The sequence below is a fragment of the Acromyrmex echinatior genome, chromosome 12 (assembly GCF_024713525.1).
Source record: "Acromyrmex echinatior isolate Ae372 chromosome 12, ASM2471352v2, whole genome shotgun sequence".
Taxonomy (NCBI): Eukaryota; Metazoa; Arthropoda; class Insecta; order Hymenoptera; family Formicidae; genus Acromyrmex; species Acromyrmex echinatior.
This window is the reverse complement of record NC_141863.1, coordinates 7,079,005-7,104,266: the sequence shown is the minus strand read 5'-3', so window position 1 is coordinate 7,104,266 and position 25,262 is coordinate 7,079,005. Positions and strand designations below refer to the sequence as shown.

The 25,262-nt window shown below is 35.7% G+C and overlaps 3 protein-coding genes and 1 long non-coding RNA gene across 17 annotated transcripts in view; 2 read left to right on the top strand and 2 right to left on the bottom strand.

Annotated features, from left to right (window-relative positions):
- The first annotated feature begins 35 nt into the window (after positions 1-35).
- TrpRS-m (Tryptophanyl-tRNA synthetase, mitochondrial) lies at positions 36-2,281 on the top strand. The gene is made up of 6 exons (XM_011062797.2): positions 36-362; positions 590-757; positions 826-1,088; positions 1,343-1,464; positions 1,565-1,835; positions 1,959-2,281. Exons 1-6 carry the CDS (start codon positions 279-281, stop codon positions 2,185-2,187), a joined length of 1,137 nt encoding a protein of 378 aa, XP_011061099.1. The 5' UTR covers positions 36-278; the 3' UTR covers positions 2,188-2,281.
- On the bottom strand, positions 2,207-12,450 carry LOC105150008 (NAD(P)H oxidoreductase RTN4IP1, mitochondrial). The gene is made up of 8 exons (XM_011062796.2): positions 12,433-12,450; positions 4,745-4,832; positions 4,290-4,658; positions 3,537-3,769; positions 3,239-3,448; positions 3,067-3,179; positions 2,492-2,759; positions 2,207-2,407 (listed from the first exon to the last, which is right to left on the bottom strand). Exons 3-8 carry the CDS (start codon positions 4,534-4,536, stop codon positions 2,300-2,302), a joined length of 1,179 nt encoding a protein of 392 aa, XP_011061098.1. The 5' UTR covers positions 4,537-4,658; positions 4,745-4,832; positions 12,433-12,450; the 3' UTR covers positions 2,207-2,299.
- Positions 11,024-25,262, top strand: part of sif (guanine nucleotide exchange factor still life) — a 51,802-nt gene continuing 37,563 nt past the window's right edge. For 3 of the 14 annotated variants that reach the window (XM_087411655.1, XM_011062790.2, XM_011062787.2), the window contains exons 1-8: positions 12,452-12,591; positions 17,575-18,270; positions 20,362-20,543; positions 20,766-20,884; positions 21,121-21,328; positions 22,313-22,557; positions 23,117-23,666; positions 24,799-25,149. In XM_087411655.1, coding sequence (XP_087267781.1) covers positions 18,101-18,270; positions 20,362-20,543; positions 20,766-20,884; positions 21,121-21,328; positions 22,313-22,557; positions 23,117-23,666; positions 24,799-25,149 — 1,825 coding nt within the window. In that variant the 5' untranslated portion in view covers positions 12,452-12,591; positions 17,575-18,100. The other 11 variants (XM_087411656.1, XM_011062788.2, XM_011062789.2 and 8 more) reach the window with 11 other exon arrangements.
- On the bottom strand, positions 12,416-14,671 carry LOC147907785 (uncharacterized). Its single transcript, XR_015546858.1, has 3 exons — positions 14,539-14,671; positions 12,651-12,676; positions 12,416-12,574 (listed from the first exon to the last, which is right to left on the bottom strand). It is a non-coding gene; the product is annotated as an uncharacterized LOC147907785 (long non-coding RNA).

Below are 25,262 nucleotides of genomic sequence, written 5' to 3'. Positions count from 1 at the left end.
TATATATCAATTTATTATTATTAAACCGTAATAAAGTTATGTTCTTTGTGGCTGTTCTGTGTTATGCTTTCTGCACCTAAAATAAAATAAATAATTAAATCTTGGATATAAAAGAGGAAAGACGAAGATTTAAAAAGTGCAGTTACAAAGAACGAATCTTTAATACAGTGTAAGCAACCCATTCATTGTTGCTCGTTGTCGATCGCGGGATTCTAACCTCACAATCGGAACGCTTAATCTCACATTCAATATTAATAAAGTCGATATTTATTTAAAACATGCTGAAAATATTGCGAGCTGCTGCTCGTTTGGAAAGAACTTGCGCAGCAAAATCCGAGGGACTCAGAAAATGTAGTAGTCAGGTTCGATCATGTTTCTAACCTCTCTTTATACCTGAAACAATTATTTTTGACATATGTAGATTTAGTATTTAATCAATTATATAAACATGTTTGTAAAGCACTTTAGGGATTATTATATTTAAGGATTATTATTACATTTTATGGAAAGTTTTATTCATTACGCTAATTATTTAATCAAATTAGTTATTAATTTTTACATTCATTACATGTTTTTTTTTATTTTGCAGGCAACACAGATTAAATATGCAAAGAGGATATTCTCCGGAATTCAGCCTACAGGAAGCGTACATTTAGGAAATTATTTCGGTGCCATTTGGAGATGGGTGGAGTTACAGAACTCCAGTGAAGCAGTTTTGTGCAGCATAGCGGATCTGCATTCCATTACTTTGCCGCAAGTAAAATAATGGCAGATTACATTTCTATACTCCGGCATTATTGTCTGCTGACAATACACAATTTGTAGAATCCTCAAAAATTGAGGGAAAATACCTTGCTGATGACCGCAACACTGATAGCATGTGGCATAGACTATAAAAGGAGTATTTTATTTCAACAATCCAAAGTACCAATGCATACGGAACTATGTTGGATCTTAAGCAGTATCACGACTATGGCAAGGCTAGCACATCTACCACAATTCAAGGAGAAAAGTGAATCCTTAAAAAATGTACCTCTAGGCTTGTACATCTATCCTGTTCTACAGGCAGCCGATATATTATTATATAAGCAAGTATCTTGATATTAGATGTATTAGATAATTGTTTATTGTCAGAAAGTTGATTATGTATCTTAAAACGAGATAAAAAAGATAGGGAATAAATCTAGAATTGAAAACATGAATATATAATGTAATAGACAAATGTTTACTTTAGAGTTTATTAAATTTATCTTCTGAAATATTGATATAATTAAAAATTACTCTATAATTTTTATGCAGTACAATAAAATTAGCATATATATAATTAAAATTTTTTCTTTAGAGCAACGCATGTTCCAGTCGGGCAAGATCAAGCTCAGCATATTCAGTTGGCACAAGACTTAGTACAGATTTTTAACAGGCAGTTCGGACAAACCTTTCCAATACCACGTACTCTTATTAGTGGCAAGTTTTTAAACCAGTAATTTTTGAAATTTAATCTTGTTATTTTAAATTTTAATTTTGAAAATATCTTTATTAACAATTAAAATTTTTATATTTTAAGATGGTCCGAGCCAGAGAATCAAGTCTCTACGTGATCCCACAAAAAAAATGTCAAAATCACACACAGATTCTAAGTCCAGATTAAATCTCTTGGATGAACCAGATGAACTGTTAGAAAAAGTGAAAAAAGCTGTGACTGACTTTACGTCCGAAGTAACTTATGACCCAGAAAAACGACCAGGAGTAGCTAATTTAATTAATATACACTCTTTGTTTACTGGGCAGACGACGGAGGAAATATGTGAGGAAGCTGTAGGTTTAAATACAGGACAGTAAGTACTTAACAATCATTATATCTTTTTCAGTATTTATATATATATATAAAGGATTACTTTTGAAAACTTTCATAAATAAATTGAATGAATATTATTATGGTTCCCTTTGATTTTTTATAGGTATAAATTGAAATTAGCAGATATAATGATAGAAAAATTATCTCCAATTCGTAAAGATATATTGAGATTAACTAGGGAACCCGCCTATTTAGACGAGATTTTGAAAGAAGGTACAGAAAGGGCCACAGAACTTGCGACAAACTGTTGGACGGAAGTTACACAAAAGGTTTTTAGTAATGATATACAGGATGTGAAAAATATAGTAAAAACCTATAATAGAAAAATATAGTAGAAATTATGTAAAACCATTATATTAATTGTTACTAATTATTATATTTATACTAATTAATCATTAAAAAATATATTAATTTTATAGACATTGATATATTTAATTTAATTTACTATCTCATATCAATAACTAGTTTGCCTCGTAAGTGTCCTTGCCTCAGTCTCTCATATGCCTGTGGCAAATCTTGAAAAGAGTATACCTGTTGAATGACAGGTACGATCTGCGAATCAACGAATAGAAAAAATACAATGTTATAGAATTTACAATTTTTAGTACAATAAAACTCAGGAATTTCTGAACATACCTCTTCGTTTTCTACAAGCTTTTGAAGAACGTTAATTCCTGTTTGGGAAGGTATAAAAAATCCCCACTTAACACAACTTTTATTTTCTGCCTTTGGAATATTAAATTTTAGAAGATCTTCGAGATTTTTCGCCATTCCCATAATTAATCCATGATGATCAAAATTGTTTAACAGTGGTGAATTTAATGCTATGTAATTATCATGTGGATATCCTTTCATTCTGACATATTCCGGTCCCAGTTTGGCACAGTCTAAAATTATGTCATACCTGCAAATATGACAGTTGTACACATACGCTTATTTGCTACAACACTAATAAAATAAAATTAGTTTTTCAGAAAATATTTGAATCATTGAAATTAATTTTGAAATGTAATTTTGGTATAATGGCCAATGGTAAAATAAAAGTATATTCTTATAAAATATATTCTTTCTTTTTTTCCTTATATTTTCGTTTCTTTATATTTCTTTTTCTGTAAACGATTTCAAAAATGACAATTTTTAGTTGTAGCAAATGAACGATATATTGCATTTATTACACACAATGCATTTCAGTTTAATATAAAATCACTTACGGTCCTTCTGAAATAATTTCTGCATCGGCACTATCTTTCTTATAATCAATGACAACATCAGTATCTAAATTCTGCAGCATCTCTACAGCGTCGCTACTGCATGTACTAATTACCTAAACAAATTTAATGTTTCATATTCTGCAGACTTTAATATAAACAGTTAAATATTTACATGCATATTCCAAGCTTTCAGCAGTTGTATAGCTAAAGTACCGACTCCTCCCGAGCCTCCCATGACCAGAACACGTTTGTTCATTCTCACAGCTATCGCCATTTTGTAAAATAGCCCTCCTGTGATCCATAGTGCAGACCAAGCAGTCAGTCCAGCATACAAGATACTTGCAGCTTCAATATGAGACAGTTTCTGAGGGCGTGGATTTACCTTGCAAAAAAATAAAGTATCGCGATGATTGCAAGTCATATATTGGCTTGTCAAATATTTAATATATTAAGAATGAAATATGTCTTACTAAACTACTGTCAACAATAACGTAATTTGCATGACAGCCTTGTTGCTCAATTGGAACCACTCCCCAAACTTCTTTGCCAATCTCAAGCCTGTCTCCTACATTGCATCCTTTTGATACAACTATCCCTGCGAAGTCTCTACCTAATGTCAATGGCAAATCCAATTCTCCCAATGTTCTAAAGAACAAACTCTTGGTTTTGCGTAGGACATTCAGGAAAGTATTACCATAGCCATCTATAATAAAGTTTACCTTTTTATTGTAACTCTAGACTTTAGTTGTAATTCATACTCTTAGAATTCTTGTTATTTAGCAAAGTTAAATAAGGACAATTGATGCAAGTATTATGAACGGGACCCTTAGACTTTTAGGACTATACTAACTCTCTGTAGTCCAAGTCTTTCAAGACCCAGGTAAATTTTCAATTTCAAGTTATTCTATCTCAAATTCAGACACATAACAAAAAAATAAAGTTTTGGATCATATCATTATAAAATTATATTATTGAATGTTGAAAGAGAATACCAGAGTTTTTTTAGATTTTTTAGAATCCAAACTCTTTAAAAAACACAATCGGACACCAGATTAGATTAGGAAAGAAGTGAAAAAACGTAGGATCACAAAAAACTAGTCTTTCATTAATACTAAAAGCGATTAGAGTTACAGACAATAATATTTGATTTCTAATCATATGTCATTTCACATGCATACTTTCAAGATTGAAGATACATATACAATGAAGCAGGAATAGAATACCTGTCATAGCAACATCGATGGGATTCACACTAGCAGCTTCGATCTTCACCAGGACGTCGGTGGGATTTGTGATCACCGGAATTCTGATGTTAGAGAGTCGTAGATCCTCCAGGCCATTATACGAATGTATCTGCCAGGCTTGCATCTTGTTCAGATTCTCCTTTAAGTTAGTCGACAATTTCGACAAAGAGCGAAGGTGCACTGTTTGAATAGTGCACTTCAATCTTAAAATCGCCTTCTGCAGCATCTCTTTCGCGAGGACTATACTATACTGTATCAAATATTGAAGGTTAGAAATTCATTTGTAAACTCAAAATTTTCCTTCAGGTTTTCGTGTTTAATCCATATTACGTTAATGGAATTGCACACCTGTAGAAAGAAGATAGGCGAAAGAATTAAAGATGATAATGAATTAAAATGGACGAAGTTGTGTATCTTTTTTTATATATACGTACATCATCAAGAAGATGCTATAAACGACCTGCTGCCCCGCATGATCACGTGTCACTCGAATCGATTTAAAAGGTCTCGTCTTTTTTCACTCTTGCATTCAAAAATAAAACATGTATAACTTTTTCTTATAACAAATTCGGTCACTTGCATTATATTAGATTAGTGCGTATTAGAAGTTGTTATACACGAAATTAGCAAAGATAAGTGTAAAAACATATAAATATTTAAACGATTACATATCCAACGCAGTAATTCTAGCAGAACAAGGTTCGTGACTTCTTAAGATGGTACCTTAAGACGGTCTTAAATATAAGAATGAACTATGAATATCTCTCTATGATATCAAAATGATGTCAAAATGACTCTAAAATGATCATTAAAAATCATTTTTCAATCATTTCCGATTTATTTTAATATCATTTTGACGTTATCGTGATTTCTTGTTCTGCTTGGGATTATCACGTTATTTAATAGAATATTCCATCCAGCAAAAATTGATTCTAGGTATTAGGTGTTGGAATTAATTCGTAGCGTTTTTTAATGAAAGAATGTTATTTATTTCACATGAGCATTAAAAAATACATTAATGAAAGTACTTCCCATCACTTGTAAAACGCTACGAATTAATTCCAACACCTAATACATTTCTAGGTACATCCTATAGATGTATGTCGAGGGATTTTCAAACATCCAGAGTACGTTCCTGAAAAAACTTAGGAGGTATTTGGGATATATTGAAGATGTATATATTCGTTTATTCTACACCCATGGGACATCATCGCTTAGATATCATTAGGAAGTTTCTGGATGACCAAATTTCATTCTCTTTATCCAGTAGACGTCTTAAAATGTCTTTTATGATTTAAAACTTTGTAGAAAAATAGACTACTGGGCAATACTTTTTTACAAGATATATCTGCGTCTCAGTACGATACAAAATACAGGAAATGAGTATGCATCAATCGTCATAGAAACTAACTATAAATAACTCTATTTAAAAAAAACATTTTTCAGAGGCTCCATGACAGTTCATGAACACACTGTGATCAAGTTGAGAGTAATAGGTGAGCGATTTACTCCCATTTTGAGTTCACTAACCGATCGATCAACGTTTTTACCGATTGAAAATGAATAGATTTGATTCCTCACATTATTTTGCGAAAAAACATCTATATACACTTTATTTTTTTAAGTGGTCGTTGAAAAGTTAATAAATAATTTTTTGTTTAAAAAATTTAAACTTTGAATATACAAATTCTGAAAAAATTACGTAAGTTTAATTGAATTAAAATGAACATTTTTTTGTCTCTTAGACTTTTTTTTTAAAGCAGTAGTTTTCGAGATAAAAAATGTTTCAGAACTTGAAAAAATGATTACCTCTACGATTTTTTTTTCGCAAATTAATCATCTAATCAGTGCGAACGAAAATATTCGGTCAATCTTAAACTATAATGAGAATTTTATTTTATTTTGATCTGTACTGTTATTGAAAGTGAAAATGTTATTGTAATGAAGGCGCGTCCGCGGCGCGTGAGTGGTCTCAATGCCGCATCGACATGAGTCTCCTTGTTCAGCTATAACATGTTCTTGTTTGTTTGGCTTAGGATTTGAAATATTGTTCGGTTTGTAGGTGTTCTAATAAATGTATAAATAAAGATGAATCTTAATAAATAAAAATTCAATATTCAAAATTCGTGTTTTATTAAAGTTTATATTCTAGTGTAGATATTTCAATTTTCAAACAAGCGCTACGTCTAGCTGCGATGCTAGTTCAGCGTTGAGAAAATAAAATAAAATTCTCGATATAATTTAAGATTAATCGAATATTTTCCTTTTTTATTCGCACTGATTGGATAATTAGTTTGCGAGAAAAAAAAAGATAGTTATTTTTCAAAGTTTTGACATTTTTTATCTCTAAAACTACTGCTTTTAAAAAAAAGTCTAAGAGACAAAAAAATGTTCATTCTAATTCAATTAAACTGACGTAATTTTTTCAGAATTTTTATTTAAAGTTCAGATTTTTTAGAAACAAAAAAATATTTATAACTTTTCAACGACTTAAAAAAATAAAGTACATATAGATGTTTTCTTTCGCAGAATAATATGAGGAATCGAATCCAATCATTTTCAGTCGATAGAACATTGATCGATCGATTACTTCATTTCCTAAGCGACTTTTTTTGGGGGGTTCGTTTGTAAAGCCGATTCTTATATAATCACAAATCTGTTGTATCATCTATAAAAATTGAAGGTTGCATTTCGAAATCAACGCTGTAATCTTTATCGTTTACAATAAATTTACGATGAAGTTTGCGATCAATATAGAATCGACTAACTTAAGTCTCTTTGCATACACTTCTTTATAAGAATCTGCGTCATTTTCTTCTTACGGAAAACGAGTCCATCTCGCAGTTGTACTGCGTATTATACTGCTTGCTTAGCGGCGCCCATAATACTCAGAAATGATAATGGATTGATATCGAATCGATGTCGAAGCATCAAATCGACGTCGATTCGATGTCGATTCTATTATCATTTCTGATTAGGTACACCAACGTACACTTATAGCGTACGTATTCTGCTAAATAAGCGGTGTAGAACGCAATATCACCGCGAGATGGATTCGTTTTCCGTAAAGAAAAAATGACGCGGATCCCTATAAAGAAGCGTATGCAAATGGACTTAAGTTAAGCCAGTTCTATTATATATTGATTGCAAAACTTGATCGTAGATCTATTGAAGTATCTAAAATTAAAACGTTACTTCGAAATGCAATATCTTAATTGAAGATGCTGCAACAGATAATTGGTTTGCAACCTATATAAGAAGAACTGGCTTCACAAACGAGCCCCCCAAAAAAGTCGCTTAGAAAATGAAGTAATCGATCAACATTCTATCGACTAAAAATGATTGGATTCGATTCCTAATATAAAGAGATTTTTTTCAAACTTATAAACACAGTCAAACTACTGTAATAATATTACAAATTAAATTGATAATCGATTTCATAATTTGTTGCTCGATCTGGCATCCTATTAGAAAGATGGTTAATGTATTGAAAAACTAAATAAATAAATTTTTTAAATTAAAATTCTTCTCTCAGTATTTACTATTTTGCCGATCTCTTGAGAAATGGAATTGGCATACAGATGCAAAGATGACTGTGATTGACTCACAGTCGAGATGCCGTTATTTGCGTATAAATATCAGAGATAAAATTTCAGAATTGTAATGTTAAATAAGAAGAAGTTTTCATACAGGACACTGGACATATGTGTCCAAAACGCTCGTGGAAGAGCCATTAATGAAAGAAGAAGAAGAAGAAAAAGGAAGAGAAGGAAATTTTGTTGCACTATAGAATGTAAGGCTGTTGCCTGTAGAATGTAAAAAAATTTTTTTAAATCGATGAAGTGTTTTCGGTGTTTTATGCAGTTATAGTCTTCAAAAGTTTCACAACTCGACTGCCATATATTCTGAGAGCATCTCTCGATATTTCTGACATTAGCATAAAGAAACGAATATCATCCATGGTATTCTTGGATATAGTGTCTTTCAGGATTTATAACTTTTCGTTATTGGTCGAAATCGCCTTCAAGTACAGATTAGCGAGTATCTTTTAACAGGAAAAGAAGAGAATAAGATATCCAACGATTCTTGAATGTCCTTAAATTCTGGAATCGTCCTGGATTTTATTGTATCCTGAAAAATCCTGAAAAATTCCTAGAATTTCAGTGACCTAAAACTTTGTAATTTTTTCATTAAAACAAAATTGGATCATGAAAAGAGAAAAAAATATATATATATAATATTTTCTGTGCGTGCGCAAGAATTAATTAGTCAGTAAGGATGAGTTTTATGATGATTTTAGAAAGCTTTAAAAGTTGATAATGAACATTAAAAATTTAATGAAGCGTCGACAAATTAATAATTTTACAAGGTGATATTTAATTGTGATAAGTTAAGAAAAATTGTGTTTGAGTATATAAGCCCTCCCTCAAAAATGTAATAAGGCAAGTTACTAATAAAAAAACTTAGATTTAATATCTGCAATTCTAAAATAGAATATCGCAAAGAAATTGCAGTCGTTTATGCATTAAGTGTTTATTACTTATAAATCATTAAATAATATTGTTCAAAATTTGTTTGCCTTTTAATTAATTAGTCGTATAGAATTCTAACTTAAATACAAAATATATATATTATAATGTACGAATCAATAAAAATTGATTAATTAATGAAAATTATTCGACCTAGAAAAACCAAAATGTTTTCTTGAAATATCCTGAAATTATGTTTAAATTGATTAGATTTTATTTGTCAGATATCGCTGGACACCCTGAAGAAGGATTTTCTATATGATTCGCTTCTCTTATGATTCCTTTCTTGCAAAAATCTTACACATATAATGTTCTCTGTTCATTTTCTTGAAATAGAATAACGATAGAAAATCTTATTATCACAAATGGAACAGCGTTGTAACATAGAATAAATCAGCAAATGAAAATCAATATATTATTGCATCGATGTTAACGAACGCCTGTCGCTTTGAAATCAATAATCATAATTTCAGAAATTTTTCTTCACAATTTCCAATATAAATACATAACGATATTGGCAAATTTATTTAAAGTTTATATAATTTATAGTTATTTATATTTATGTTTAGTTTATATGATTTAAAATAACTCCACATTTTGTAGTTTCTAAATAAAAAGTTTCTTATAGGAATCGTTCCCAAGTTGAGAAACTTCAAGTTGATCTGCAAGTGGAAAAGGTACGTTTCTGGTCAGACGTGATGCACTTTTACTACAGATACTCTCATTGCTACTCCTTGCTTATTGTGATCATCAAGTGAAGAATGAAAAAAAGAAAAATTAGATAGTAAGAAAGAAAGCAAAATTATAGCAATATTTATTAGAATACAATTCTAATAAATATTCAATTCGGTTCTTTGTACACAAAATGCAAATTAAATTATTACTAAACGTTATTATATAGTTATAGACATCTTCATTCGTCGTAATGGAAAAAGCAGCAGATGCGTTCGCACGTGAGATTGCACTGGCATTAGACGATTAGACGGCGAAGTAAAATTGCGGGATGATTCTGTGGATACAAGAGGATTCTCTCCGGATAGCTGATGCGCGCGTGCCTCGCATCGATCGCCGATCGCTATGATTACTCGTCAAGCGTCGGCTTGACAGCTACGAGGATGAGGATGGAAACGCCGATCTCATTCCCTGCGGTTACACGATAACGCGGGGTCTATAATAGAAGTCGTAGCGGTCGTAGAGTCTTCCCAAGCAGAACAATAAGTCATTATAACTTCATGATCATTAAAAGTCATTTTTCAATCATTTCCGATTCATTTTAATGTCATGACGTTTTGACGTTATCGTGTATTGTTGTTCTGCTTGGATTAAGTCGTCAAAAATTAATCACTCACAATCGAATATAAAAAGAATAATCGACTATGATTGGTCAATTTTCTACGACTTAAGACTCTACGACCGCTACGACTTCTACTGTAGACCTCACGTAAGCCGAAAACGTGGGATCGATCGATAGAGATCCATGCGCGTTTATTAGAATGGAAAGGTAACTAAAAAAAAGATAACTAAAGTATATTTTCATGAGTAAGATAGGAAAAGAACAAGTCCCTAGGAGAGATCATCCTTTCGCCATGACCCGTTTCTCGCCCCGAGGGAAAAAAACGGAAAACGGTTACGAGATCTCGACGGCGAAGGGAAACAGAGCGAGCGAGCGGCGAAAGCGGCGATGCGAAAGGGCGCGAGTCGCAGGATCGTGCTTAAGCCGGGGGATGCGCACGAAACAGGGGAATTCTCGCAATATAAACCTTCATAAATCAAAGTATATCTCAAATTACTAATGAACGTTTATATACGGCGAGATATTTTCTCATTCCCGAAGTTATTCCTGTTATTAAGTTTCTTTCTGTATAACAACACCTTAAGGGTTCCCTCGATTACGGTTTCATCCCTGAGTCGGTAAAGGGTGGTGTTGGCGACGAGAAAAAGAGAGAGGGGGAGAGAGAGAGAGAGAGAGAGAGAAAGAGACGCTGAGGGGTACTACGATGAAGGAGAAACGGAGAGAAAGAGGAAACGGATCGAGATGGAGTGAAAAGGGAGTTGGTAGGAGATGAGGACGACGGGAGCGGCATACGGAGGGCGCGTAGTGTAGTGGGGCGCACCGGCGCGGCACATCGTGGCTTGACGAGGGTGGGTGGTCGCGCGAGGAGGGGAGACATCGCGGGCGCAGCGCAAGAGAGGATATTGACATTTTCGGCCGTGGGGCGCGCATCGCAGCGGAGGCAGGAGGGGTTGGCGCTGAGGGTGGTGGCGCGCAGCGGGGACAGGCGGGTGGTGAACGGGGGTGCGCGCGCGACGGGGCAGTCGCCTCTCCCTGCCGGATCCTGCAGTATCCATGGCTACGTCGTCTGCGAGGATTTCCCGCGAAAGACCGGAAGCGTGATCGCACGGTGAGGCCCGTCGGTGAGGCCAGCCACGGCAGCCGAGGGGGAGAACGAGTTGGCGAGCGACGAGGTAGCGGCAGCAGCAGTAGCGACTACAGCGACAACGACTGTGACAGGGGTACCTTCGGGAGCGGCACCCGGGTAGTATTCTCGGATCGTACGTCGCGTCTTGTCCCGGTGGGTTTCGCGACAATCGTTCCTCTCTCTCTATATCTGTCTCCCTATTTCTTACCCTCTTTCTTTCCCTCTCCCTCTGAAAATAGGGTGGATACCGTCCTCATCCCAGTTTCTCCTTCGGACCGTCTCTCCCCTTCCTTCAGGCTACCGCGGGGGCCACGTAACCCCGACCCCGCTGTCCCCGTACCCCGTCGTCGCCGTCGTCGTCGCCGCCGCCGCCCACGACCTTCTCTCCGATTGTCGCGCACGGCGCTTTCAGCATCCCTCTCTGAACTGTTCTCCGTTTGTCTTTCCTCGTCGCGGTGGTAGTGTGTCATCGCAAAAGAACTCTAGCTCGTGACCAGGCCAGAGCTCTTCTCTCGGAAGCGGCCGATCTGTTCAACCGGGTGTTCAGGTAGGAAGCGTCGCCGTGTGGGTGAGTGTGAGTCATCGTCGCGCATACAGGTAAAGGATAAAGATGTAGTAGATAAATAGAAAGATGAAGAGTGAGAGGAAGAAAGAGAGAGAGAGCGAGCGAGCGAGAGAGAGAGAGAGAGAGAGAGAAAGACAAAAGAGAAGAATGCAAAAAGAGAAATAGATAGATAGATAGATAGACAATTAGAGACGTCGAAAGAAAGGAACCAGACGGAAATACGACGGAGGCAGGAAATACAGGAGAGACGTTCTCTCTCTTCGGTAAGGTGGTGGGTGGCGGGGCGTTGATCGTACGTACACCGGTGCCGCTCTAGTAGTGGTGGTGGGTAGTGGTGCCGTTGGTGGTGATGGTAGTGGTGGTGGTAGTGGTGCATCCCGCAGTGTGTTTACCCAGGGTGAGGTGCCTCTCGCGCGCGCGACTAGGCGGAGTCGCACCTCTCTGTCCGCTCCCGCTTCCGCTTTCCGCGTCTCCCCGTGACCGCTTCGCGACGAGGGAGCGACGTGTACCTCTAACCGTGACCCGTTCTCTCTCGCTATCTCTTTCTTTCTCTCTCTCTCTCTCTTTCTCTTTCTCTCTTCGCATATCTACCTATTTACTTCTCGTACCTAACGTTGACGTGACAGAAGAGGCGTTGCCGCGGCAGCCGCGAGCAGCCTCCACCCTCAAGAAGGAGAACCGGATATCGCTGGACGTAAAATATAATTCCTCGTCGCTGACATTGTCGTCTCGTTCCGGAAGGATCTCTGCCTAAGAACACGTCCCAGGTATCAGGCTCTGCGAGTCGATAACGATCACGAGGCTAAATACGAAGGCGTTGGCTCACCTCGCGTCGCTTCTCCGTCCGCGCTCCTATATATGAAGAAACGACGTGAAATCTCTGTGATCTTCTCTCTAACATATTTGTGAGGAGTTTCATTCGATTTGATGAAGATTCCGATCAGTATCGCGGGACACCTCAAAGACGAATGTAAATATTAGTGGAAATGCCTAATCTCTTGGTGTTTTCAAACTTTATTGAGTGTCACGATGTGTTTCGTTAGATCGTCATCTCTACAGTTATTCGAAAAGATTCTCGGTTCACGTAACACGTACATGGATAAAGTCGTGAGTCGATAAAACTTACGAAGGGTCGTCAAGGCGTTGGCTCTACTCTTGATTTTCTTTTTCGTGCGTCGTGAAGGAAATGCATAAATTCTTCATGACCTTCTTGTGGTCCTGTATTGCGTTTTATAGTATAGTGACGAGAATATTCAGTTTTAAGAATATCCCCACTTTTTGTAGGAAAGAGAGAGAGAGAGGAAAGAATATCGGTGAATAATATTGTATGTTAAATAATGATTGATACACGATTAATAATTGAAAGAATAATCTTGCTAAAACATCTAAAAATTTAGCTAGATACAGATCTGAAAATAACGTTGTTGCAGCAATCAAAACAATGTATAGGCCTCTCAAGCTAGAATGTCAAAATTGTTTGCAAACATCGCTCATTATATTTGAGATTCCTAGTACTTATTAGTAATTATTTTGATTTAATAAAATTATTCTGAAATCTGTATTTGGCTAAAGTTTTAGATATTTTAACACAACCGTTCTTTCTGTGCAAATATATGCCAAAATAATTTTAATATCCTGACGATCTATTCTAAAAAATATATAATCTATCTGTTTTTTTTTCTTATGCTTAGAAGTAAATACATCTTTTTTTTTAAATTGGCGATGAATTCGTTTAAATTGTGAATATACTTGAAAATTGTAAATATGCTTTGAAAGGAACGCATTTGATAATTTCGTATTCTAATTTAATTAAATCACTATAAGTAAAAACATTTCTAATCCCGAAAGACCTTGCTATTTGGACACGTGCAAGTATCCGCTATATGAATCGATAACTATCATGATAACAATCATGAAAGGCTATCCAAGCATTAATTCTTCTCTCTCTTGTAAAGAATGAGTTATACACTTTCCTAGGAAGGAAAGTGTATAGCTCATTCTACATTTCTCGAAATGGATGATTGACTTTAATATCGGTGAACACGCTATGAATTCTTTTCGCTCACGCCATTCGCATTAAGTTGTCTATCACAATTCTGAGTATATAAGAAAGGAACAATTGCTTATCTTCATTATAATCAATCGTGTTTGATTGGTGGAACCGCTTCTATTACACAGGCTAATCTTAACCTTCCGTCTGCAATCTAAGTCTTTTTTTATTAATCCAAGTTTTTTTTACTATTCTGTGCTTTTAAAAAATGTGAAAAAATTCAGAGTTACTTTTCAACATCTCAATTATCAAATTATTACGAAGTATTTTAGTAGGAGGGGGGAGGAGAATTGGACTCCATCCTCCTTTATTTTGGAGAAAAAGAATGAAATTTTACTTGTGCTAAAAAAAAAACTTAGATTGTAGACATCGTAGGATTACAAAGAGTAATAAAATTTATTTACGTGATTACGTCCCATGTATTTATATCACGCATATCTTATATAGTACTTGAACTTTCTGAAATTACTTTATATCGCATCTATATTAATAGCTTAATTCTTTTATTAATATTAATATTTTATTATATTTAATTCTTTTATTAATATTCTATTTTATATATTTCCTCTCTTACTAAGAATTTATGAATTTAACTGTCGCAAGTAGCATGTCTACCAGTCATACGCGGCTGAACAAAATAAAAACGAGTAATCCTCTGGCTTACCTGGACACACAACGGTATGGAAATCCGGCTTCACGCGAACGGGAAGCACGAACGTGCACCCGCCATTCATGTTTAGTCACGGACGACGTGTAACCGCATCGCCACCGAAATCGATATAGTGTTTAGAGAGCTCTCTTTCTCTCTCTCTCTCTCTCTCTTTCTACCTTCACAGTCACGTCTACGTGGACGGTACACATACCTTCCGACTTTCGTGTTGATGAGGGAACCCTCAGGCTCGACTAAGGTTTCTTACCACCGTACCTTCATTCGATACTATGCCCACGCCGATCGTATCGGACAAATCGCTGGTGATTCAGAATTCCTCAATCTCCTCCTCTCTACACATCCCGATATATCATTCTTGGTCCGTTCATGCATGCTGGTTATCACGACGATGACAACGACGACGGTGTCGGTAGTGGCGGTAGTGTTGTGATTTTTGCAGACGGCAAACACAACCGCGATTTTCCGCCGTCTCCGTCGCCCATAATTAATCCTTTGAAACCCGGTGGTCATGGGTGCACGCACCGTTTGACATTTATCCTCTCTCTAATCGCGGGTCTCTCGTCCAATTAAGCGGCATACATGCGCCGCCCGTGAATCCGCGCTTTTGCCCAGACGGAGGCCCGATGATGTAAAAAGCTTAGGTAACGACAGCCGACGGTCTAAAAATAATTTTCCGCCTTCGGCTTGACTCCCCAGGCGCGGAAACAATGTGTCGAGTTTATCGGGTCTGGTTGGTTGTAGAGGTGGATGACCAATTAATGGAAAAAGGACTATATCTATCTAATCTATTTTATTTAACATATGATAATCCGTCTTTACATAGCATACTTTATCCGAAGGATATCTTGAGATCATCGATCCTTAGGATGTCGAGACGTCTTTTGGAAATCTTTAGGATGTTTTTTGGAGTTTTGTACTGTATGAAGTAGCATCCACTATTCATAGAACATTGTTTGTTATTAATCTTTTAAGAATATTATTATCTTGTAATTAAAGAAAAAATAATTTTTTAAAAACCACTTTTGTTAAAAAATGACTTGCAATAAGTAAAGAATCTATTGATATTTACACTATTAATATATATCGAGTACGCCTTCTATTGGCGGGTAAAAGTACCATATTTCAATACTACATACATTTTCTATCGTTTGCTCTTAAGTATAACTAATTTGCACAGCTTTAATTTGCACAGATCTCGAATTTATCTTAAATTTATCCCGAATTAAATTTTAAAGTGAACGTTGTAAATTCGCAACATTTATAGATTCATTCCTTAGAGAGTTAAAAAGCCATCGTAACAATTATTGGAAACTATTGGCATTTGAAATTATCAAGAAAATTAATATTATAATGATGAACGATCGCTAGATGTATCTTTAACGACTGGAATGATCATTCGCGTGCCATTTTTGTACTTATGTAGAACACGGTTGAAAATAACTGTCAACTATACTGATATCTCTAATAGGAATGTTTTAATCCGGCTTCAGAGGATCCAGAGGATCCAGAAGATTCCCTATCCTTTCGTGATGGATGTTGCGAAATGAACGTTGCGAGAGCCCAGGATACTTCGGCATTGTCGAGAGCATCCCCGGAAGAAATGATGTATTGCGTGGCCAACAGCGGTTCAGTAACCCTCCGGTGGCGCTACCCCTTTTATTATCCGCGATACACATCTGCACAATGCCTCGCGTTGTTGACCTCCCCTCTGACGTTAATGATTACGGCCAAACGCTACGATGAAATCGTGCTCGTTGTAATCGATGGCATGTCGCGAATGTATACGTCGCAAGAAACGTGAACGAAATGCGAGAAAATGAAAAAAAAAAACTAACGAGCGAATGTTGCTAAGGTTATTTAACATCGAGAAATTTTAGCCTGGATGAATACGGCGAGTGGTAGCTTGCATCCTTTCTAAAGTTTGCCCGAGATGGGTTTAGTTTACCGAAGTTTAATTGATCCCCGACGCATCTCTGAAGCTGATAGATATTCATGGTGTTATAAATTAGTTTACTGAAAAATTCAATATTGCTAATATGTTAATAAACTTGAGAACAAACTTACAACTTATGTAAATTGAATTGGCGAAGTCTGATTTCTAAGTGATTAAGACGTCTGTATGGTCAGCCGTGTTTTAAAACTCATCTATTTACGTATTAAGCACAAACGAAAATTTATAATTTTGACTAATAATTTTTGAAATTACTATTCTATTTCTTTGGAAACAATATTTCTTATGGAATAATTTTTTAATCGATAAATAATTTACGTTTATATGCAACCAAAGTCAGACATATTACTACTTAAATGCGATTAGTTAAATATTTACAAAGATTTGAAACTATTTGTCACCATAAATATGCATATATAAATATTACTATTAAATAATAAGCTGCATTTTTGTAAATAATTAGTGCAAAATTGAATTATGTGTAAGAAAAAGGATATCAGGATCGTCAGTCAGACTATAACGTCAGTTATACTACTTGAAACTAGAAATTAAAACACATAACATATTACTATTAGTATAATTTTATATTAGTTTGAAAACTTGTTTATTACCTATTATTTTATGTCATAAAACATGCAATAATAGGTTAAATTATAACTATAAAGTATATCACAAATGAATTAATAATTAGAATAATAACAAAGAACTGTATGCGATTATTACATTCATAAATATATTACAATTTAACTTTTAGTTTAGCTAATTATTGTTTTTAATAAAGGTAAAAAGTGAGAAGCAATATATGTATACAGTATACATTATTGATTTGATAGATGCAAATAATATCATAAATACAATAAAATCGAATAATATGTGTTTATTTTATTATAATTTTATTAAAATAAATATTATATTGCATATAATAAATAAATAAATAATGTATAAAAACAAAAAAAAAATAATATTTTAAAAGTATAATTGACAAATAATTCTCTTGCATGCGAAAATAAATAGTTTACGAATTAGTGTTATTTGAAATACACTTTTCTCACGGCTAATCGATTTGCGTCTGTTTGCAGCAATCATGCCAGGGACAAGCTGATAACTATCGATGTCTGCAATGATGTGACAATAAAGATACCTCCTTCCACTCTCTGATTGTCTCTGAACTCTGGGATTGTCTCTATTACACACAGTGCTTCCCAATAATACACACAATTCAAGGATCAAACCGCGCAAAAAAAAGCAACGTCAAACCACTGACCGTGGTCGGCGTCGTGGAAATCGGTGCCAAAAGTCGACAGAGACAAGCCGTACGAGCCAGCCCCGCGAAAGTGTGTCAAAGAGGAACCGAAGGGGGTGAAATCGTGAGAGATAGAGAAAGGGAAAAATATATAGACGCAGCGAGAAGGATCAGGCCGGATATCTTGAGGAACGGGGAGGACAGGACGGGCGGATACGTGCTAAGGCGTGTCGAGCCGGAAACACGAACGGGCATCACGAGTACAGGGTGGTGGTGACGCAGGCAGAGCGGTGGTGGTGGTGGTGGTGGTGGCGGCGGGGCAGGCAGGTGGCGGGATCTAAGCCGGAATAAGAGCAGTTAGAATGGGCAACAAGCTCTCCTGCAGTTGCGCACCCCTAATCAGATCAAAGACGTATCGTTACGAGGACAGCCCATGGCAGGCCGGTGCCAGAGGCGGGATGGGCGGCGGCGGAGGACGCAGGGGTGACACTGGCCACTTGCTCAGGTGCGGAAGCTTAAGAGACAGGAAGAGGTGCGCATACCATACCATTCAACCATTGAATCACTCTCCATTCGACCATGTTACCACTCTTTCTCTTCAATGATTACCATACACCCCTTGTATGCATTATACTGACTCTCTTTCTGTCTCTATCTCCTCTTTCTTTTTCTCTTCCTTCTCTCTCTCTCTCTCTCTCTCTCTCTCTCTCTCTCTCTCTCTCTCTCTGTTCTTCTCTCCTTCTATCTTTTTTGCTTCGTTGTTGATATTTCTTAACATGCATGAGAATAAAACATGTGGGCGATGAGAATAAAATTTTTTTTCCATAAATAAGAATTTATTAAATGTATATTAAAAAAGATAGTGTTATTATTGTATGGTTACATTTGTCTGATAACAATTTAAGCAATTAAAAAGTCATGCCATAAGATCGTGACGTTCACATGATTGAAATTAAGTGAGTTTCCATTTATATAATGTATCGGTGTCTCTTTTTAGGATCTTCAATTAAACATTTATTTTCCTGTCAATATAGAGAAACCTAACGTAACATTAAAAAAAATTTATTTTGTTTAGAAAATAGTTTCACGAGAGCTTAATTTGAATTTTTCAAATGCAATTGGTATATTTTATCGCACTGTTAAAAAAACAGAAATTTGCTTCCGTTACATGTAATGGCAAATTTCAAGTAGATGCAGTAAAAATATTTAATGTTGTCAATAAAAATTAGTAATTTAAATTTAACGTTTTTTTGCAAATCTACATAAAATTTAATAAAAAATATACTAAACATCGTGAAATTTTATGGAAAGCACACTAAATTTCATGTACATGTGCACAAATATACTTTTCAGTTGCAGATACATTAAATTTAATTTAGTGTCAAAAAATTGAATTTAATTTATGTAACTTAAAAGTACATTTTAAATTTTATGACATTTTTAACAGTGCAATGTTATTCTAATGATTATTGGTTTTATTTTAGCAAGCGCTCTGAAGCGTTTATTAAAAAATGCAGTATATAAAGATCCGTACTTGATATATTATTTCGTAGCACAGTGAGAAGCTATATACCTTTGCAGCTGAACGTCGCATCAGACGTCGCGTTTTATTCACGTCACCCAGACTGTCTCATATTTTCTTTATTAAATTCCTTTTTTTCCAATTTTATCTCTCGTTGTGCTTTCTTCTCGCTGTCTTATTTGACGGTGCTTACGTCTTTGGTCCTCACCTTCCTTTTGTTTTTCTCTTTTGTTTTTTGTCCGGTTATTCGAGCTGATAGCCCATTCATCACGGCCGATAGCTCGTTTTTCTTATTCGGATCGTGATACGCTTGATTAACTTTAAGTAATATTGGTGCAATCTCGATATATTCTCTTTTATATTCCTGAACGGGCTTTTGAGAAATAATATGCACTAAGAAAAACGCGCTTTACGTTTCGATAACAGAAGTAACTGTTCTTTTTCTGCTATTTTTGCCTTGTGCTACTAGCCTGGATTTCATTTGATGAAAAAAAAAAAATTATGCCTTGAATACTTTTTCCCTGGCCACGTTGTTTTTACATTTTTATACTTCTCAAATGCACACTTTCACGTATATTTATATATATTATCTACTTTTATACACTTCACCCGTACACGTACGCTTCGCATGACTATTAGTATTTTTAGTATCATTACCTTCTCGTCCACTGGTTTGATGTACAAAATTCAGTGGATGTCGTTTCTTCGGAATTAAAAATAAATATATCTACGGATCGTGTAATTTTAATGCAGAAAAAGCTAGAGACGTTTACGCGGTAAATGCAGATGTAGCATGCACGTAATATATATGCGATTTTCCACCGACGCATGTGATGATTTCTATTTTATCCGTTTGAAAATAAAACAACCGACGTCATACGGAAATATTTTTATGCAATTTCAACGTAGTATTGACTATCGACAAAGATATATAGCGAAAAATCGAATACTCTGGATTATATGGACTATTCTCATGTTCCTTTTCTCATTTTTGTGTCACGCCTGCTCTACTATTTTCTTTCCTTAGAACTTTCCTTAAGTGTATCGATGTTTGAAAAATTACGTTGGCGTAATACACGATGTAATGACGAGAGTTTTTAGGCTGTGGGCCGAAGTGTTCCATGTAAACTCGAGCGGGGGTGGGAGTAAATGGCAGCAGGTGTCCGAGGATTTGGTCCCGGTGAACATCACCTGCATCCAAGACTCGCCGGAATGCGTCTTCCATATCACCGCGTACAATAGCCAGGTCGATAAGATTCTAGACGTGCGGTTGGTCCAGCCAGGTGAGCCATAATTACAACATGTATTTTAAGATACTCTAATTAAATCTCGATTCTTTATAGAAGGAAGAACAACAACGTAAAAAAAATATTGCACAGATGTACCTATCTTCGCAAACTGACTTTACTTTCAGAATAATATCGCAACAATTGAAGGTGGCAAGAGTTGTGGAGTTTAATACGAATAAATCTTGCAATAATTAATATGACGTAATTGTGTTTAAGGTACGCGTATCGGCCAAGCATCAGAGTGCTTTGTCTACTGGAAGGATACAGTGACAAATGATACGTGGGGGCTGAACTTTACGTCTCCCATAGACGCAAAGCAATTCAGAGAATGCTGCGTAAGTTTAGTGATGTTACACTTGAGACACGCATTTTGTTACATTATACATCATCGCCACAATCCTGTTCGCTATCACTCTCTCAGCGCGTCTCTCCGCCTATTTCCTTCCTCCTTCCCGGGTCGCGCGCAAGGAAGTTGAGCGGAGATACTTTAGGGGCGACACACAACAAGTCCGATACAAGTCCCATTCGACTTCTTAGGTCATTTGCAGTCACTAGTTAATTTTCCATACAGTCACCATCGTTCAAGATTTCAAGGAAAGCGTCCTCTTCTTACTCGTTGAAGCTCGAGCCACCGAACAAGCAGAAGATCAAAACACGCCGAAAGCCGCTATCGACACCGGCCTCACCGAGCCGATCCAGGGAACCTCAGTGTACCTGTATGACGCCGGAACAATATGCCCGACTGCGCAGCCAAGATACCAGATACCGAAGTCCATGCGGTACGTGTGATTATGAAATATTTTTTTATATTTATAATATATTTATATTACATATTTATAATATATTTATATTTATATTACGTTTCTTTATATATTCATTTCCGTATTATTTGGAATGAAATAATTATAAAATGTGTCTTTTTTTTCTTTCATTATATATTTTTCATTATAATGCATATATTGTAAAAAATTTTCATGTAAAATTACAACGATTATATTGAGTAATTTTAGGAACCACTATTAAAGATGCGTATTTACATATGAATGTAACGTTACAACTTATGTACAAATCAAATTATTCTTTTTTATAATAATTAAACAATTTTCAAAAATAAATTTATTACAATTGAAATTTATGGAAATATTTACCCAAGCAGAACAACAAGTCATAATAATGTTAAAATGATATTAAAATGAATCGGAAATGATTAAAAAATGATTTTTAATGGTCATTTTGGAATCATTTTGATATTATAATAACTTGTTGTTCTGCTTGAGTACATAATAATTTGTAAACAAATTGCGTACAATCTTTCTTAAACTATGTTTATCGATATATATAAACGTAAAATGTAAATATAATATATATGATAATACCATCATATTATATAAATATTATGAAAATTTACACATTTTAAAAACTATAAAATATGTTATTATTTTTGTGTAATTTTCTATTTCATATAAAGTTATATTTATATTATACAATAATAAAATTAGAGATAAAAGTTTTATTTTTGGTAAAAACGCACAATTTTATATATTTTCCCTATAAATTGCGTAATTTTTGCACATATTATTTATGTAATTTTACATACTTGTTTTACAAATATATCTGATTTTGATAGATAGAACATCTTAATAGTTTTGAAAAATTTTGTTGTGGCAAATAAATAATAGCAACATAAATTAATAGCAACATAAATTAATAGACATGATTTTATTAATTATATTATAATTTATAATTTGGCCATACTATTTTAGGGGCGTCTACACTTCCACGGACCATAGGGCGATCCACAGAAATGGACATGACGCCGGGACGAGACAAGATAACAGCGGCCACATCCAGCGCGTCTCTCTATGACAACGTTAATAATACTAGTACACCCGGGAAAACACCAAAGGCCGGCGACTCAGCCAAGCAGAAGGAGAAGCAGAACGAAACGTGTCAAACGACTCCAAAAACTGCCAACATTGGAATCGGAACGGTCACAGTGGGATCTCAGGCAAGCGTCGATATGCATCCTCCTCATTAGTCATTACGTTCAAAATTAACAAATTTGAAATTTGTAAACAAATTGATGTTTTTTTTTTTAAATTGTGTTATCTCAATTATACTCTTCTATTAAATAATTTAATATTTTAATTTAATGATGTTAAAAAAATTAAGGTATGAAACCTTTTTAGAAGAATTGTATTTATTTTTTATTATCTTTTTAATAATGAAATATTATTTCTTTGATGGTATTTCGAGCAAAATGTTAATTTAACAGAAAATATTTAACTGTTATAATTTCCGTGTATATAATTTTATTAATAAAAAAGTTATAGCATAGGAAAGCAAAAGGAATCTCAGGTATGCCATAATGAAAATGGCACTGAAGGATTAAATAAAGTTATTATTATTATTATTATTATTATTATTATTATTATTATTATTATTATTATTAATTATTATTTATTATTATAATTAAACATTTCATGAAAAAACTTCAACTATAAATCATATCCATTATCAAAATCAAGAAACACTATTTTGAGCTTATTAATTTATCCATTCCACAGATCGACAGCCCAGACGAAAAAAGTTCTACGATATCGCCGAAGAAACAGAAGCAAAGCCAGGACACGTCCACGCAGCAGAACGGCATCGAGATGCTGAAGTCAGAAGGCACCCAGGCCGGCGGCACTTTACAAATTAAGTCATTGCGCAAGGAACAGCTCCATCACACCAAGTCAGCCGACTACACTGAACTGGAGATGCAGAACGGCAATCTCTTTAATATTGTCAACAACAATCACGGTCACAGATCGAAGAGCAAGAGCACCGACGACATGCGGATCGAGAATGCACAGAACGGCGGCATCAGCCTGGATTCGAATACCCTGAAACGTATGCTAAAGCCGATGCCGAGTATCGACAGCCCGGTGACGTCGCCGGAGATGACGAGGAAACGTCACAGCCACCACAGTTATTACTACCATCCGAGCAATAACAATCAGAAGTACATGATGCAGGAGATTGACAACGAGAATTATGCGCATCCATATCGCGCGCCTTACAACAACAAGTTCCAGAGTTCCAGAAGCGCCCACGACATGAGTCGGCAATCCGGTACGATTTCTTCTTGCGTATCGCGATTTTCTGCTAATTTCTTCTCGTGATCTTTTTAGGTAATTTTTAATCGTTTCAATGTCGCCCTGGCATTTTAAATTTTCACTCTACATTTGCAATTGATAAATGTCTATGATATAATAATATTTAACTATTTGGATTTAATGAATCAACGAATGTGTGTGTGTGTGTGTGTGTGTGTGTGTGTGTTATATTAATGTTTAAATATTTTGTTAGTTTCATGAAATGTGATTAGTGTTTAAATATCTTGTCAGTTTTATACGCTGTAATTTGTTATTTAAAATATGTTAAATTTTTTAAGTGGAGTAACGTTATCATTGTTGAGATAATTAATTAACAATTCTATAAAATTATTCGAATTAATATTAAAATTTTTTAAAAATTTAAAAAATAATTATCTATAAAATAAATTATCACGAATTTCGGATAAAGTTCTCAACAAGGAAAATGTTTAAAAGCAATTGAAGAAGAATCGGTCACGTAATTTTTTCCTAAAAATACGAAATGTCCCGCACAACTTTTTGAAAGATTATAACATAATTATTATTTATCGCAAAATGACAAGATTTAATCGGGCGTGATTTAAAGTGGCAAAAAGTAAAAAGGTGACAAAGTTCACATCGTCAATTACATGATCGATCTTGGCACGTGGTCTCTTCCCTTGCTTGACCCCATGATACTGGCGAATGCGTAACGCTAGGAAGTCCCTACAACTAATCGGCGACTGATCCTATGACGTCCATCAGTCCCTATAACCTTTATAATACCTTTAGTTACACCCTCGGTATAACTTAACATGCGCACAAAACGCACAATGCGGCAGCCAGCCGGCTGCACTCTAATGAAAGTCACGGGGTCACCCACCACTTCTTGAGGCACCCCCTAACATTTTGTTGCTCCTGACCTTACATACCATGCGCACTAGGAGACAACGTGGTTGTCCTGTCAGCTCCACGTCGACTTCGTGGTTCATTCTTGAACCAACCGCTTCCCGGGTTACGCGTTCGCCGTTCCCGATTAACTTGACACGTCTCGCCCATTGATCAGCGCCGCACGTCTCATCACGTCCGTCGTACATCCTGCACTCTCGGTTGCACCTCTCTGCCCGCAGGCGGCAGAGGCAGGACGTACTTAGATTCGGAACGTAATCGGTGCACAGGTGACATGTCGCCGCCTTCGGACAATGTCATCTTCGACAACCAGTGCTATGCCACCACGCCGAGTTCGTCGAACGGCAACTCCGACATGGAGCAGCCAAACCACTGTAACTCCCGCCGCTGCAATGGCGGCCAGACATATCAGCAGAGCATGCAGTCGGTATCGACACCGGGCAGCCCGACCAGCCGGCTGCTCCTCGAATACGAAATGCATCTCAGGAACACTCTTGCCAAGGGCATGGACGCAGAGAGCTATAGCCTGCGCACGTTTGAGGCTCTACTCACGCAGAGCATGGAGAACTTGGGTGAGAACTTGATTTTATCTTGGACAGAGAAAGTCAAATGTTTAATAATTTCTTATGAATTCTCTCTGACTTAGAACGCAGCTTAATTAATATTCATAATGAAAACGGAAAGT